The following is an 18281-nucleotide window of genomic DNA, read 5'->3' as shown; positions in this document are numbered from 1 at the left end:
ATCATAAGGAATCAATAAACTATTATCATTATAAAGGGAGACCTGGGGAGTTTCCCACATCAAGTTTACTGATTTTCTCACCATATTATGTTTAAGATCCGACTTTTGCTTTAATTTTAATTTGTATATGTGAAAATGTAATCCATCGAATGTTCATGCACAATTTCAGGAGGATTGTCTCCAAAGGCACAATAGTCGCGTTAATGCAGCTCTCAATATTTCCATTATGTCAACTTCCAGCTATTGCAACTATGATAGTGCATCAAACATGCCTCATGGCTATGAGGACCTCTTCAGTCCTCATTATGATATAATCCTAGATGTCCAATTAATGAACATATCCATTCACATCCTTGATCAATCTGCAGGTCATGCCTCAAAAAAACATACAGGAGCAGAATTTTAAAAATCATCGAAAGACATCTGCCTCAAGCTTCTGGAGATACAATTGTGAACGTCTTTCTGACTAATTGAGGTGTTCTGGGGCATGAAAATATAGAATAGAATGTATTTGCAACTTTTATTATTATTATTTGCAAATTTATTATGGCAACGTCCTGTAGACCGTTTCCAGCTGCAAGTGGTGCAACTCATACCAATTTTAACCAGAATGAATAATTTTACACGTGATTTAAGTATTCAAATTATTATAGGGTAAATGCACTGGTTCTCGACCAGTTAACAGAAACATCGATTCTTTGGCGAGTTTTAAATGATTTGTCATATAATTTTAAGCGTTCTTTCCGCATTTAACCTTTGAAATGTGAAACCATATAGAAAATCTCAATAACCTTCGGTTCTCGACCATGCCGCAGAGTTCTCGACCATTTTTGTGTTAAGTTTTCGACCACTAATAATAGTGGCCGCTCCACTTAAAAATTTAATAAAAAACTTTAGAGCGAGATGAATGATTAGTACTTACTTTCGTACCGTAGCATCGACATCACTACCTATCACTCAGATGGGTTTCAGATGAGGTAATCAAGTAAGAAACACTTGGAACGTAAAAAAAAATATTTCGCAAAAGTTTCCACTTTCTATAAATATTTCAAAATAGCAACTAATACAACATCATTTGGTTATTTTGCTCTTAATATCTATTTAGAAACTAATGAGTAAATAAAATATAGAACACCGACCACCAGTGGTCGAGAATTGAGTACAATCAAATTGGTTCTCGACCGCGAATAAATAAAGGGTAGAAATAAGTGTTTCAACGTTAATTCGGTGGTCACAAACTAATATTCAGAAAGTAGATATATAAATTAATCAGGGTATCGAAAAAAAAACGAAAATGATCCAACAGAAATATATCGGTTGAAATAAACAATTATTGAAGTAACATATTGGTTCTCGACCACTTTGGTCGAGATATAAAAGTTACAAATTTTCCAATACCAGTTCGCGACCGCCGAATATTGAACAAAAAAATATAAATTTATTTGCTTCTTGATTGAAATACACTCAAAAATATATCTTACAGTTGAAATGGAACAAAATATACACACATAATTCATTTAAAATAAGAAATAATTACTATTTTCTGGTCATATATCACAAAGCACTTTTCTAAGAGAGGACGAGAAAGGACCCTTTTTTATGATAGACGATTATAACTAATTTTTAGCGCGAAAACTTTGACCTATACCACTACTATGCAAACTATCTTGGAAGGGTAGAATGGTCAAGAACACATACCGCGAAAATATTTTGCACTAGGTACATGATATATTTTTATTATTATTTTATCTCAAATCACGGAATGGTCGAGAACCAGTGCCGGTCGGCTAACCAGTGCATTTACCCTATATCTTCTGTCTGAATTCTCTACACCTACTTGCAAAAAACCAGGCCAAATTAACCAAGTTAAAAATATAAGGTAGTTCTGATACTCATAGACAATAATAATATAAAGGAAGAATTAAAAATTCATTAGCAAATACTTCACTGCTAACTATCGGAATATATTTAAAAATACGCGAATACTGATCCAATAATAAAAATGAATGCTGTGGAAATATCGTTATTCTAATTCATCTGAAATCTAAATGATAATCTACAGAAGATAATCGGTTTGACAAATCATTGAAATTTTCGAATAAATAGCAACTTCCAGGACTCGCTTACGCTCGTCCTGGAATTTTGTCTATTCGTCCAAAAAAACCCTATTTTCCGGACTTGTTACGTAAATTACTATTATAAGTATTTAAGCTGGGATTTGAATTATCCGCAGACCGCAATTATAATTTGAATACCTAGATGCGAACTGACAGTGACAGACCACTGCATCGAAGTTAAAATTACGAATGATCTAATAAGAGTAATAATTTTGGTAAAAAGAGGGCGTGTTCTAAAAAATACAAAACACAAGTGCTATTATCAATTCTTATTTATTTAAGGTAAAACTTTTGCTTCATTTCAAAAGAGGTGAGTTTGTCATGAATTATTTTCATTCATAACACTATTCAATAATCTATACCTATAGTTAAGAATTTGTTGGGTTCATTTCTTTGCAAATTTGATTTTAGTTATCATTTATATTATCAAAGATAGAGTTGTCAGTGATTCAACTCATTGAAATAATTCAGATGAAATGTTTCTGTGTAAAATTAAACCAATCAGTAATTCCTTAACCTCAATGTCAGGAACTGAGGAATTATGAAAATTCAAACATGTAGGATGTTGTCACTGACTGGATTAATATGGAAACAAATTTTCAATATGATATCATTACTCAATATGGAATAAGCTGTGGGAACGAATTATATAAGACCGATTTCAATATTATAACATATAGCGTATGCATAGAAAGCTTCTTCAACATATCATTAAATTTAAATTGTTTTTCAGTAGTTGGTATTTTTTTAAACTTGAATTTCGATACTCTTTGTTAATACTATACGCGTTTAAAATTTACTTGTCTTTTTTCGTTCTCTAAGCTCGAATTGTGAAAGTTTTCACATTTCAACATCTATTTGAATGAATATCATTTCATTATCTGAAAAAAGATATAAATGAAGACTCTAGAACTATTAATTCAACTCACTAGATATATTTACAGGTCAAAACATGTTGCCTGAAGAATTCATAACGAAATTTCATCAACTGGAAGGGGTAACTTTGAAGGAAAAAAAGAAATCTCTGCATAATTTACTGCAGATTTTAAAGAATGCATCATCAGATACTATCGATTTGATTTTGCAGGAATTGAAACCTACATCATACCTCGAAGAAACATTCAAAATTGAAATTCTATTGATTTTCAAACGTTCTAATGACCTCATAAACATACTAAAGGATGGAAATGAAATTGAAGCCAGTAAAATTATCAAACAATCTTGGTTTATAAAAGAACTGGTTAAAACATTTACTCCAGATAGGTTTGTTCAAGATCTATTTCCTCATTTATCTCTCTCTATAAGAACAAAAATTCTCAAGAAAATACTAGTTTACATCAAAGATGAAGAATTAATTAAAAATTTATTTGAAACATTATGTTCTGCATATGGTTGGCAAGTTTCTTCAATACTGTTGACTGGTTGTCCTGATGAAAAAATTAAGGAAATGCTAGAAAAAAATCTTTGCTGGCTCTCTTCGTCACAATTGAAGTTACTTTTAGATAAAAATCCATCTTTGGTCACATTTTATTTTGAAATGATGAAACAAGAGGAATCGTATCTGGACAACTATAAATGGCGTTCCTTTTTCGATTACATTGTAACGAAAGATCCTATTTTTTTTGATGAATTTGGAAAAAAATTCAATATATACAAAAGAAATTTTGGTAGACAAACTACAAAAAAATTTCTCTTGATAAAAAAAGATGAAATTATGGCTGATCCAAATAAATATATTTCTTTTTTGAGGAATGATGCTCTTGTAAGAAAATTAGGTGATAACTTTCCTGAATTCTATAAGAAAGCCTTACCTAAGGACTTATATGAATTTCAATATTGTAATGCAAAGTCTTTAATGAAATATTATCGTAAAAGCAAGCAATATCAATTATATTTTAATGCTTTTCAAGAAATCTACAAAAAAAGTCTTTGGGAAAACTCAGACTATATGGATGAAAGACTTATTGAACTAATACCGGACAAAGAGGAAAGAGTAAACTGGTTGAAAAAGTTTGAAAAGAGGTCAAATTATGAGAAGTATACAGATGGAGCAATGATGGCAAGATGCGCGATGAAATGCTCTACTATGGAATTTGATGAAGAAGATTATATGCTTGGAGATGAAAATGGAATTGCTGAGAGAAAAACTGTTTTCAATACATTGATAACAACTTGCAAATTAAACAAAGATTATGATACTCTAGTGAACATCCTCAAATCTTTTTGTCAAAGACATAGAAATAGTGATGTTAGCATACTTTATAATTTCTTACGTTGTTTATATGATGAGTTAGAGATGAAGAAACTTACTGGAGAACATTGGAAATACATAAATGAGATCATTACTGTACAGTTATTCAAAAAACAAAAAATGTTCTATCCAATTTTTATGGAGTACATAAGGTTTCTTCGATCACAAAACCAACCTATAGATGAATTGGTTTTAACTCTTTTGAAAGAAATACCACAGAAGCTAGTGGATTTCAAGTATAATGATGATAGTTTTGAGAAATCCATGCTTGAATTATACATAAAATATTATCCCCAAGTAACTGATGATAAAAAACTCAACTTAATTGTTCAAATTATATTAAGTGTGATGAATTGGAATAAGAAACACCCAAACAATCCAATTTCACTTCATGATCAACAGAATATTTTGAGCGTTTTCTCAGTTCTGAAAGACAAAGAAAAATTAGATAAATCACTATCAAAAGCTTTTAAATATTTAGTTTGTAGACAAAAAGAAGGTCAAGAGTCATCAATTCTAGATGAAGTTTACTGGCACAATTTCAAAAACCTAAAAGATACTTCTATCACAAAATGGTTCCTCAAGTATAAACCTGAGATTTTGAAGAATAATTTAAATAAAGTTGGAATCATGCTGGAAAATAAGGACATAAACTTAGTACATAATTTGAAGAAATATGAACATATTGAAATCCCAAATGATATAACAAAACTATGTTTAAAAGAATTAGAGGATGCAGAACCCTCAAAAAGAGAACGTGTAATTAAAATATTGGTATATTTTATGCCATCTCGAGATTTCCAAAAGTTTTTTCAACAATATATTCCAAAGACTGATAGAGTGGATACAGCTGGAGGAAGTGAAGATATCAGAAAATCTTATGAAATTCAATGTGCTTTAGCCAAATATCTAAAGAACAGGATACATCTAGATCAAAACCTGCAAGATCTACTGAAATATTGCCGTGGAGATGTATTACCTTCTGCATTACCCTCAGTCTACAGTAGTTTCTGTAGAATTCCAGAAAAACTCTTATATCCGGCCTTAGAAGAATTGGGTACTAAGGCTGTTTCTACGAGAAAGCACTCCATATTTCTCACAAGTCTGATATGTCCAATAGATAAAGTTATGATGAAATACAACCAGGTTGAACAGTTAGAGAAAAATGTGTCTGTAAGACAACATATGTTTCTGAGTTGTTACAAGTATTATTTGAGAAATAACATTGAAAAGTGTTGGCCATTATTAAGTGAATATATTGGACAGCTTAAAAAAGAACAAAAGGATATACTGAAGCTAATTACAAATGTTCATAAAGTTCCAATAAAACATCGAGCTGTGTTTACTGAATGTGTTTGGGAAAAACTTTGTAAAGTTAAAAAAGATGGAGTTAAAATGGATGATAATATGGCATCACTATTATCAAATTTGAATCCAAGTGATATCAAACTATTACGTGAAGAATTTGCTATGAGCATCATTGAAAATTATCTATTTGACTTAGATGACTGTTCTATGAATGATACAGTATTTAATTTCACAAATTATTTTTTGTTATTCTCTGGAAATACAGAGAAAAAAGTAAAGTTTATATTTGAATGCATACATAAACTCAAGGAAATGTTTTGGAATGATGATGAAAAAAAAATCAATATACTGAAAATAATAAGTAAGTTCTGTTTCAATATATTCAAAAAAATGCTGAAGAGGGATACAAACGGGTTGAAATATGATGAAAATCTTCCTAAGATATTCTCTGCTGCCTGGAAAAGAGAATTCACAATTGAAGAAACATTTGAAGAGCATATCTTTCTGGACTTTATTGTTATTCATACAGCTTCGGATAGTAACTCAGATTCACTTCCTAAAGAAATGAGTGAATATTTCTCTTCTACTCTTGAGAAATATGGAAATTTGATTATTGGAAATTTTAAATATTTCTTAACGTTCTTCCTCAGCTTAATCTATAAAGATGATGATCATGATTTACAGGTTCTAAAATTTTTGGATAATTTTCTAGATTTCAAAGATTCTCCAGAACATTGTGCCTTAGTTATTGATCTTTTGCCAAATGAAAACCATAAGGAGGATGTTCAAGAAGCCTATAAAAAGTTACTTAAGAAACTCTTTGAAAAAGATCAAATTATTAAAATTTGCTTGTATGGAAAACTTAAAGAAAATTCTATTGGTTATTATTAACATATTACTATGCATATATCCATATTTTGATATACTCCTAGAAGCTACAGAAGTACAGTTATTTGTATGTGAGCATGCACATATTTTTACTTGAAGTATAGTATAGATACTTTTACAATATATTTATCTATATAAAACAAATTGTTCAAATAATATAATATATGCTTGAATTTTTGAAGATTTTTATTTTTTTCTCAAGTAAATTCACCTATTGAATAGAGGAAAAAAATATATATAAAAGTTGGGGACGCAACTGTGAGATGCCGGCCGAAGAGTATTTTCTTAATCATTATTAATAAGCATTATTTAAAACTTTTCTACCTTTTTGGGAAATGAGTTAATCAAATAAACCGCCAGTTCTACTTTATACTGAAATGCCGGATTAAAAATTCTAGTTAATATTTCAATTTTTAAGATACCTATTGGCAAAATTCCTTGTTATGTACTTTTGATTTTATCCCTTGTTATTTTTTCCATGTTCGACATGTAAAAACTTGAGATTCCATCCAGTAGTATGTAGTTGAAATATAAAATGATGTGAAGAAATTATTGTTTCAACAAAAAATGTTTGTTATCCTTTTATATAATTAAATGAAGAAAAATTCCAACCCATAATACAATGTTCAATGCATAAGACTTTCAAATATTGAGCAAAATAGACCATCAAAAATGTAACTATCCCCTTTCCTATGGACTCTTTGCCTTGACCAATAAATTAGTACCTATTTCACCTGAGTATCATAAATCCTGAAAGAGGAGACAATGTACTTATAAATATCAAATAAGTTTGAGAAAAATAATCTGCTGGTAGGATGTGGTAGTGGGCCAATGGAATTCATAAAGTATATTTGTTATGTAAAATGGTTTATTGGATTCACGAAAAAAAAGCATTTTAATCTTGTGTTATGATTTTTTTCATATCCGTATATAAAGTGACTCAATCGATCAAATAATATCAGACATTGCGGACACATGCAAAATAATTCCAGATGGAATTATGTAATATAAATTGTTGTAAAAATTGAAGACAAGATTTGGGAATGATTAATAGTTGACAAAGATATTTTTATTATTTATGATCAAGTCACAAGATATACAAAAATTTGTCAATAATAAAATAATTTTCAACGATTATATGAGTATATCTTACATCTGATAAAAACAAATTTGAGAACAATATATAAATATATATAACTTTTTTCATTATAATAAAATTATGTAAATGGATATATCGTCCAAAAAAATAGAAAAAAAAAATATATGTATTGTATACATATCGTCAGCAACGGTTCAATAAAGGTATATTGGAAGGTGAAAGATCATTACCGTCAAATTGTCTCAAGTGTATCTGAAATAAAAAAAATATCAGAGTTTCAACAATTTTTGAGGGAAATATTTTGAATTTCATGATCATATCTGGAGTATTTTTCATTAATTAATTTTCGTTATTGTTTTCAATAATGAATAATTGGAATCGTTCAAGAAACTAAGTTTTGACCCACCCTGAAATGTATAGAATGTCAAAATTGAATAAAAATGATACGTCCGTCATCTAGAGATCTTCTAGGAAGAGCATATTTGGATACAGGCTGTTTCATGAATAACTAGCAGCTTCCAGCGTAAATTCAGGACACTTGTATAGTCTAAATCAGTGTTGAAAATTGAAGTCTATTCGTTTATGATATAAACTAACTGGCAAAGAAACTGCTACACCCAGAAAGAGGTTTGAATTTTAATTTTTTTTTGTGAAACATAAATAGTATAGCAAAGAGTAAATAATTGAATTTGAAGAACAAAATCGTGAAGGTCTTTTCTTATGAACAATTTTTGTTACTTAAATATTGTAGTTGTTTTTTGCAAGTTTTTTAAATTTTACAACAAACCAGCTGTTCGAGGAGATTTTCTTCAACTGATGCACTGCAAAAAACCAAATTGTGTCTTTAGGTTCTGACAAAAACATAAATCCCATCAAATTTGTATGAAAAAACCAGAAAGTCGCAAAGCGATAGCTTCAGGCGTTCTAGAGTTATGGCCGAAAGAAGACACAATTTAGTTTTTCAGTGCATCAGTTGAAGAATATCTTTTTTCGGCCATAACTCCAGAACGCCTTAAGCTATCGCTTTGCGACCTTGTGGTTTTTTCATACAAATTTGATGGGATTTCTGTTTTTGTCAGAACCTAAAGACACAATTTGGTTTTTCGCCGTGCATCGGTTGAAGAATATCTTCGTTCGGCCATAACTCCAGAACGCCTGAAGCTATCGCTTTGCGACCTTCAGGTTTTTTCATGCAAATTTGATGGACTTTCTGTTTCTGTTAAGAAAATCTTATCATTACATTTGAAATTTCGGAGTAAAATGAACAAAACAATGAACTTCTGACTTAGCGCCCCCTATCGAAAGCAGCAAAAACAAATTTATCATGAGTATATTTTGTCCTCAATCAACAAGATATTATCTCTCAGGCGAGATCTAATTTGCTCAAAAATGTTGAGCCAAACTGAAGTTACAGGCATTTCACTCAGTCAGATTTCTCCCTTTCCCCTATCCTTATTTGATGTCGTAAAATCGAAAGTGACAATTCAAAAAGATAGAGAATTTTACAAGGATTAGAGTGATAATATTTTTTCTTCAACTTTATATGAAACATTTTCGAGTAAAATTCATTTTTTTACTCGACGATAGCTATTACTCCCCCTTGCGGTAGAGGTATGAACTTCATACCTCTACCGAAAGTCTCTACGATGAGTGGAGATATAGCCGCTTACCTCGCTTATTTGCCCACCCTGTACATATCTCGTCTAGTTAGTGGCAAATTCTCTCAAAGTTCGAGGGGATTGGACGGAGGGGGAGAACTGTGACAGTCCGGATCGTTCAACGACTGGGACTGTCATTGCGCATTAATTGACAGATAATAAGAGCGATCTGATCGGCGCTAGATCAAATCTTCCAAAATTCCCTTACGTGTGCCTTGCTATTAAAGACCGATTTGCAACAACTCGGTCTTTGGATGAGTGATTAGGAGAACAAGGCCATCCTGTAACTGTCCGCCGGATAAGGTTCTTTAGACTGCAGCATTATCGACCCCATCGTGTGTTAGCTCTAACGGTTGAGCATCACCGGCAACGATTACAGTGGTGCAGAGAACGTCAACATTGGAATGTGGAATGGCATCAGGTCGTCTTTTCTGATGAATCTCGATTCTCTTTGGGTGCATATGATGGCCGAAGACGGGTTAGACGACGTCGGGGAGAAAGACGTGAACCTCAGTTTGATGTTGAGCGTCATGTAGACCGGACAGTAGGCGTTATGGTATGGGGTGCAAGTAGGTCACCTTTAGTCTTTATTTGAGGTCGTTACCTTCAAGAAATAGTGGAACCATATGTTCTCTCTTACCTTGACCGGCTCGAGAATCAAATATTTCAGCAAGATAATGCCCGACCTCATATTGCCGGAATTAGTTTAAACTTTTTCAAAGCGACCCATGTGAATCTTTTGCCTTGACCGCCCAGATCCCCGGATCTTTCGCCCATAGAGCATGTTTGGGACATCATGAGTAGAAGGCTTGGAACTTTACCCCAGCCCCCACGGACTTTGGTGGCTCTGAGACATGAAGTACAGGTAACTTGGGATAGTATCCCTCAAGAAGAAATAGACTATCTTATTGCATCAATGCCGAGACGTGTTGGGGAGTGTATAGATAATCGCGGTGGGCAAATACATTATTAACAAATTTATTAGAAAAAATTGTATACTCTTCGTTTTTTTTCTCCAAATTTTAATAATTAACTCCTTGCTATACAATTTATGTTTTAAAAAAAATTAAAATTTAAACAGCTCCTTCTGGCCGTTGCAGTTTCTTTGTCAGTATGATGTTTTAGCCCTTTTCTAGTTATTATGATGTTTAGTTATGGCAACGTCGCATGTTCTGGGAATATCGAGACGTATGTTTTGTCAGACAATAAATGAGATGTATCGGTTCGGAAAGAAAAGTTGAAGTTTGGTAGAATAAAGTTTTCGGTGTTTAATATAACGGTTTTGGTTTAATTCACGAATATTCAGTCCAAATTAATAATCAGTAGTGCAGGCCCGCACTATTATATTTTTGATGTTACATCAAGTTAAGTCATAATTTTTTCAAAGAAAAATGTACTCTTATGAAGGCAATTTGATATTTCATAAAAAAAGTCTATTTGACAATACTGTCGCACTTAGTATTCACATTTTATGTAGCATTAATTATCGAAAATACTCCATATCACTATTCACTGGTATACAGACCAGCTAATCTGTGATATATGGGTTGATCCATCTTGCACAACAATTTAATGTTCAAGTATTTAAAACTTGGTATTGAAGGTTTTTCTTCAAATGAAGATGATTTTTTTCAGCAGAATTGTAACAAAAGGACTCTTTTTTAATAATTATCGATGTAAATGTGAATTACAAATAAAGATAGCATTCAGTAACATCAGCTGAAAGTGTTTAAAAAAAAACTAGGTTCAAAAGCGAATCCTAAATAACTATAGCCAAATTATAGATATATTTAATTCTCAGAAAATTATGTTTTGAAACATTTTATTTACTACATTTGCCAATAATTGAAGGAACGGTGGAAGTTAATTCATTTGAAAAAAAATTAAGGAATGAAAAGTATCTAAAAATCGTAAATTGAAATAAAATTATTAAAAAAACAATACATTTATTAACAATTATTTTCGAATATTTCCAATTTTCATTTCTTCTACATGCTTTTTGGCTCCCGGTATATAATAATGAGCTATTTGAGCCATTTTTCTGGTTGATTTTTTATCTACTTCATTACATGCTGCTTGAACTCAGTCAATCAATATTGGGTATTTTTTGAGGATTTAAGAAGACAAAAAATATACATTTCATTTCATCCGTTTGAAATAACAAAGTTCATTATTATGCCAGAAAAAATTAAAATCAGACAACAATGTGAATACCACCATAATATCGGCCATATAATTATTATCATTATATAAGAAAATCCTTGCACATCAAAATCTATAAAAATATAACAATCTGTTTCGGTTTATTATTTCCATCAAAGATTCATTCGTTTTGTTGAGTACAAATGAATATATGGGTAAAAAATTACGTTCATTATTTTGAAATAACTCACCTGAATGTACAAATTTACTTCTTGACATCGGCTTAAATATGGGAAATTGCCACCAGATTTCAAGTTTGCAATTTTGGCTTCTGGGTAACATTTATAAAGTTCTTCCCTAACAGCACTTGATAAAGCATATTCATCGAAAACATCGATAATTGTAACTGGAATATCTCTGAGTTTATGTGCTTCCACATATCCTTTCAAACAATTTAATGTGAGTCGACTAGCTAATTCTATTTGGCTTAAGCATTCCAACTGAAATTATAACAATACATATCAAAATTTCATTCACACATTTGAAATACGCTTTCATATATGTTATTTGTTAATTATTCTTTTGAATTTGGGGTGATACTTGTATTTAATATTGATAGTAGTGCATATTGATTGGTCAATTCAAAAAATGGGCCAACCTGTAGAGCTTATTTAACTGAAATTAAGTTGTAAGAAGTAACAACTTGACAGTGAAGGTATATGTATATTGAAACATGGTTTTTACTATCTCATAGTTTATAGTAGCTTTCTACCGAAATTGTTTTAATGGTAAGTTAAATCCATGAGGCAAGCTAGACAATTTTTTCATAAACCAAGCAATTTTGATTACTTTATTTAAAAATTAGTACATATGAGCTAATTCTACTTATGGAGTTATTCGATTAGAAATTTTTTGAGAGTTTGTTTCCCGAACAGGAAGCTTTTTCATATCATCGCGATTCCTGTATTTTTCGAATTTTGTGCCAGAAGGGGTCCCAAACAATGATATTCAACTCACTGATAACGATTTCGTGGAAAAATTTAATTTGGTCTAGACATGAATACTATAATCTCAAACATTAAAAACCTGGAAACTTTAAATTTTCAGGGAAGGGAAAAATCTGTTTAAGAGTTCCGTAATTATAGCCGCTGCTCAATTGCAATTGGTTCAAATTTGAATGATGAGATTCGCTCATAACACAGAACAAATTGTCGTATTTTAAATAAAAAAATCAGAGCCGAACTAGGAACAATTTTACCTATTTTGTTTTGATTACAAAATTTGTTGAATATTGAAAATCGCAATAGTCTATATCTAAAACCATATGAAATCAACTGAATACCCAGGGCCGTCGCTAGGGGGTAGGTGATCGCCTAGGGCGGCCAAATTCAAGGGCGGCACTTCAAGCTTGATCAACAAAAATAACATGCATAGAAATTCAAAGTACCAAATGAGATTTAATTCAGTCAGCAACAACAGGAAGGAATACCGATAAATATAATTAACATCAAAAACCATCAAAGGTACCGCATTATACATTATACCCATAAATATCTAGATGAGGTGTGATTCCCTCATAGTGCTGTTTACGAGTTATTGACGCAAAAAAAAATTACATGCAGTCATCAGGCTTGTCGGCGTTCGCTTTACGTTGCCGAATTTTATTGCCACTTGGGGTTATGGATTATTTTCTTTTCAATTCTCTGATCAGAATGTTGATGCCTCAGAATGGAATGCAAAATATAAGAAAACGATTCCATTTCATCACTTCCACCTGATCCTTCTTCAGAAATGTAAGAAGTATTATTATTTCATACCACATTCCATTATTTTAATATATTCTTCATTTTTTATATCAAATTAACTAGTGTTGGTCGTGGGCGCATTTGAATAATACTTCATCCGCATCATCCAAATTATCAAGCTTTTTCTAAAATCGAAACTGAGCTAGGAACCTGAAACTGCAGGGCCCACTCTAGAGGGGCGGCAAATAATGGAGGGCGGCATTATCTACAACTGGGAAATCTGGATTACTGAAAGAACGAATTAATAGTATATTCTAAACCAAGTTGCAGAATGGGCTCCTATTCCAACAAGAATGCGAAATTCGAAAACGAGCGACGAAGGAGCGAGTTTCAGATTATACATCCTAGTGACTTTTGTATTGTATCTTGGCAGTTGGTGTGACTGCTACGATAATTGACAGATTACGGAATTTGAATTTAAACCGTACGTTTCGAATTTTGAAATAAATTTATAATTACGCATTAAATTCGTGAATTGTGTCGGACAAAATCGATTCAACACCAAAAGAATTAAGAGAAACTGCGAATAATGTAGCAAATCATTTCACTTAATCCAAATTATATTATAATTACACTTAGAGCCCGTTCACATGACGAGCGGTTTACGCGCGGTTTGAAACCGCGCGTTTACAAGTACATGAATAGTAACCGCGCGTTGGCTCGCGGTTTGAGATCATAGGTTTCTGATGTATCCGTTCAGATGAGCGCGCTTGCACGAGCTGATAGAGGCCAGAGACGTATTTACGTATTTTCCTTCGATCCGTTCGGTCAGAAATATTTCAAAATGGAACCGGACGCTCCTAAATTATTCATAGATGAAATTGAGAATTTTCCTGTAATATGCGACATGACAAGTAGTGTATATTCAGATAAAAACTCAAGGAGACGGGCTTGGGAAGAACTCGTCATCATATCCTGTGAAGGAGATGCTAATGAAGAAAAAATATTTATTATGTGACCACATAAAAATGATAATAGCTATTTATTTAGAAATCGTGAGATACACGTAGAACAAATACAAATGAAGATAAATAGTATCAAAATAACATTCACCTACCACTTAACAGCAGAAATCTACTATACTAAGTATATGGTTCTAATTATAATTATTCAACAAGAAATTAAATATTATATTCTTAAATGGTTTATAATTATTTATTTCTTTGATTTCATTAGGCAGTCTATTGAAAAACTTTAAACAACTGTATTCTAGCTGCTGTTTGTGTTGAATTTAATTTACATTTATTTTTCCTGTCGAGCCACGTGTCCTGCCCACTGCCACTTCAATTCTGCAACACGCGCTATAATATCTACTACTCTAGTTCTTTGTCGGATTTCTTCATTCCTTTTTCTGTCTCTAAGACAGACATTGAGCATAGTCCTTTCCATCGCTCTCTGCATCACCCTCAGCTGGTTTGCGGTCTTTTTAGTTATTGCCATAGTTTCCAGGCCATATGTCGCTACCGGTAATATGCAGGCATCGAAAACTTTCCTTTTAAGGTTTATTGAGATGTCGTTATTCCTGAATATATATTTCATCTTTCCAAAAGCCATCCAAGTTAGCCTGATTCTTCTTTTTATCTCTGCTGTTTGATTTTCTTTGCCGATTCTTATTGATTATATATTATATATTCTTCTACATTTTCAAGTTGTGTGCCGTCAATGTTTATGTGTTCTGTGATGTTATTGATAAGTTTGGTCTTTGAAACATTAATTTTCAAACCGACTTTTTTCAGAGCATCAATAAGTTGTTTTAACATCTCGCTCAATTCCTGCATGTTGCTACTTATTAGGACGATGTCATCGGCAAATTCGAAGATGATTTAAGTAGGATCAGTTTTAATTGATGAATAATAGAAACTATTCGATCTATAATTACCTATCAAAACTTAAAAAAGTTTAATTTTCACCTGAATCTGATACTGAATCCAGATTTAAATTAAAATGTAGAATTCAAACTGAATACGGGCCGTTACGGCAACGAGCGGTCACCGCTTGGCAACCGCGTTCCATGTGAACGGTATCCAATTATCCACCGCTCATTCAAAGGCGCGTAGACCGCTCGTCATGTGAACGTGCTCTTAACGTGTGTTGAATTTTGATAGTATTGGAATTCTGTGTAGACAACCACAAAACGAAAAATATAACTGAAAACAATGCTGTGATAAGTTCATTTGCACTGTTTTTAGAACTGTAATGAACACATTACTATACTGAAATAGAGAAATAATTTTTTTTATTCAAATGAATTTCACTAATGAATTTTTTAGTCAAATTTACTAATCTCAAACATCTTCGCACCGTAAACTCGACATAAAAATTTTTCTTGTCTTTCATTAATACACCAATTGGTTGGGTACTACCATAGTATAATCCTTATACTATCTTATACCACTGTATATATGTAGGTATATCCAAGGGTGCAATTGGCGCATGAATGAACAAGAACTCTAAACCTCTTGACTTGGATTTTCTATAATTTTGACGACGAAATTATGCATGAAACTTGAAATTTTCTCTACATGCGAAATCTCAACCCCATCAGATATGTTGTCATGGAAATATTGGGTATTTCTTCTCCAATATTCTTCTTGCATATCTACGGTTCTGCTCATGTGATCAGCTTGAATTTTCGCACAAAGCTTGAAAATGGTATTTGATATTAGTCTGAACTTTATATTCTGAAACAATTTATTTATATAACTGTATTACTTTTTGATGATAGTGCAGAATTCCACCTGCAATCACGACACAGTCATTTTAGATAAGGAATTTTATAAATACATGTGACATTATCAATTTAGCTAAATCGTGTCACTATTGTTCCATTTCTAAGTGAATAGTTTTTCAAAAAAAAAATTTTCTTCCCAAAAGACATAATTATAAACTTTCAAAATCTGAATTCCATCAGTTTATAGGTAACCAAATTTTTTTTTCAATTTTCTTCACTAGTTTTCTCTGGTTTCGGTGAACATATTCGGCATTGAACTTGAAATTGTTATTTCACATCTAAATGCAATATTCCTAAAACCACAATATTTCATACCGATCAAATATGGAGTTTTGAAATTAACAGGAAAACAAAATTTTCAACAGCCATATTTCTGAACCTCTAGTCGGATTATGCCATCAACAAACTTAACTGGGACATTGGAAATCCGAACCTACCCTGAAAATTTAATAATTCTAGGTCTCTCCATTCGAAAGTTACCATGTTTATGGCCTAACAAATAAAACGTAAATATGGAATAGTGCACTTTATCAAATTCAACTGGCAGAACATAAGTATGATTTAGTGATTTCAAATAAAGTTCATCTGATTCTAGAAATGAATAATAACAATGCAATGTTTGTCCTATTATTGTACTAGAATTAACTTTGAATCCCAAAAAAAGTTGATAAAGAATTTGAAATTATAAGATAAGAACTCACAACTAGAACCAATACAAAAGAATATGTATTTCGAAAAGAAATCAAAAACCGACTGCATGTTCCTAGTTTTGGCTCAGGTGTTTTCATCAAGGAGCCTGCTTATTTAAAACGGGTAAATAAAAATTAATTTTTACCTTTTCTGCCATGAATTCTGCAGCTTCCAAAATATTAAAGTCTACTTTATCAGGTTTGAAATTGCCAACAATCAGTCTTTTAAGTACCAGTGCTGGTAATAGCCAATATAAAGCAGCCGATTCATGAGAGTTGAAAATGGAAGTATCATTGAATGTATTACATAAAATTAAAGATGCCACTCTTGAATTTAAATAAGAATATTCAGCAAATTTTTGAGCCAAATATCCACCTGAAAATTTATATTCTATCAGTGAAATAGCATATTCTGATTTTGAATGTTTTAAATTGAGATAAAAACAATAACAATATTTTAATATTTTCTGTTATTTCTTATGGAATAATTGTTGTTGTAGGCACTTAAGTATGATTGAAAAATTGGGTTTACCAAAAATTAAAGTACAATTTTCTCATTACCTAATGAGGCACCAAAAATATGAACTTTATCGAGACATAAATGATCCAAAAGTTTTCTAAAACCTTCACACCAATCTCTTACATTCCAATAAACAGGAGCTTCCACAGATATAACGCGTATTCCTTTGGCTGATAAACTTAATGCTTGTTTAAAATATATATCAGCTGATCCTGATACTGGAGGTAGACAAACAAGTGGACATTTTATTGTTTTTGGTCCACAATCGAAAACTTTCCATCCCTTAAAGTCACAAGTTGAAGTTGAAATACATATATATAATATGAACAAGATCCGCTAACCTTTTTGTCATCACTATCTACAACTATAACTTTTAAAGGTACACTACTTCTGAAGCTCAAGTATTCTTTGGACTGGGATAATTCGCTTATAAAACTCATTATTCACAGCTAATACTCGTCAATTGATTATGGTTCAATCGGTCAAATAAAATCGTATCGTATATCGTTACCAAATGAATATTTTGAATTCTTAGTTTTCCTTCCAACCATTTATAACTTTTTTTTTACTTCCCCCTTCTTTTTCTATATTTTCTTGAATTGTTTAATTTAAAGGTTAAGCAAAATACTAACCATAGAAAGTAATGAAGTTTTTTTTTGTTTTCATTCCATATGCAGTGAGGAGTGAGGGTTATCTATTCTGTTACTGCGTTCGGTTACGGTATGCCACATCGTTCGCATCATTCCTACCGTAAGCCACGATAGTATTGGATTAGAAAATATTGACGATATTTATCCAACATTTTCTGAAAAAATATCGACATTTTAGCCCATCTCTAAATACTGCGTATCAAGGCTGAATCATAGACCTAATATCACACATTTTATATCAGGTCTATGGGCTGAATTTATGCTCTTTTTGGAAATCTAAACAAATATTCTGAATTGGAAATACAAAATGATATTTTTAACCTGAACATTTTAAATGAGAAATAATGAGTCCGGTCCTGGAATATTGAAACAATTAATATCTTTGACTCGATCTCCGCATGTATCAATAAACCATCTGAAACT

At 31.8% G+C, this 18281-nt stretch overlaps 2 protein-coding genes across 3 annotated transcripts; one reads left to right on the top strand and one right to left on the bottom strand.

Moving 5' to 3' along the window:
- The first annotated feature begins 2177 nt into the window (after window positions 1-2177).
- On the top strand, window positions 2178-6745 carry LOC123676451. Of its 2 annotated transcripts, none has more exons than XM_045612351.1 (2): window positions 2178-2399; window positions 3062-6745. In XM_045612351.1, the coding sequence occupies exon 2, from the start codon at window positions 3070-3072 to the stop codon at window positions 6565-6567; it is 3498 nt and encodes a 1165-aa protein (XP_045468307.1). In that variant the 5' UTR covers window positions 2178-2399; window positions 3062-3069; the 3' UTR covers window positions 6568-6745. The 2 variants fall into 2 exon arrangements, with proteins under 2 accessions (XP_045468307.1, XP_045468297.1); XM_045612341.1 differs by having other exon boundaries at window positions 2178-2427.
- A 669-nt stretch (window positions 6746-7414) lies between these two features.
- LOC123676459 (maspardin-like) lies at window positions 7415-17818 on the bottom strand. The gene is made up of 5 exons (XM_045612362.1): window positions 17550-17818; window positions 17250-17490; window positions 16835-17064; window positions 11715-11963; window positions 7415-7915 (listed from the first exon to the last, which is right to left on the bottom strand). The coding sequence occupies exons 1-5, from the start codon at window positions 17646-17648 to the stop codon at window positions 7847-7849; spliced, it is 888 nt and encodes a 295-aa protein (XP_045468318.1). The 5' UTR covers window positions 17649-17818; the 3' UTR covers window positions 7415-7846.
- Window positions 17819-18281: the final 463 nt, after the last annotated feature.

The sequence above is a fragment of the Harmonia axyridis genome, chromosome 1 (assembly GCF_914767665.1).
Source record: "Harmonia axyridis chromosome 1, icHarAxyr1.1, whole genome shotgun sequence".
In the NCBI taxonomy this organism is placed as follows: Eukaryota; Metazoa; Arthropoda; class Insecta; order Coleoptera; family Coccinellidae; genus Harmonia; species Harmonia axyridis.
The sequence above is the reverse complement of the archived record's forward strand: the minus strand, read 5'-3'. Positions and strand labels throughout refer to the sequence as shown.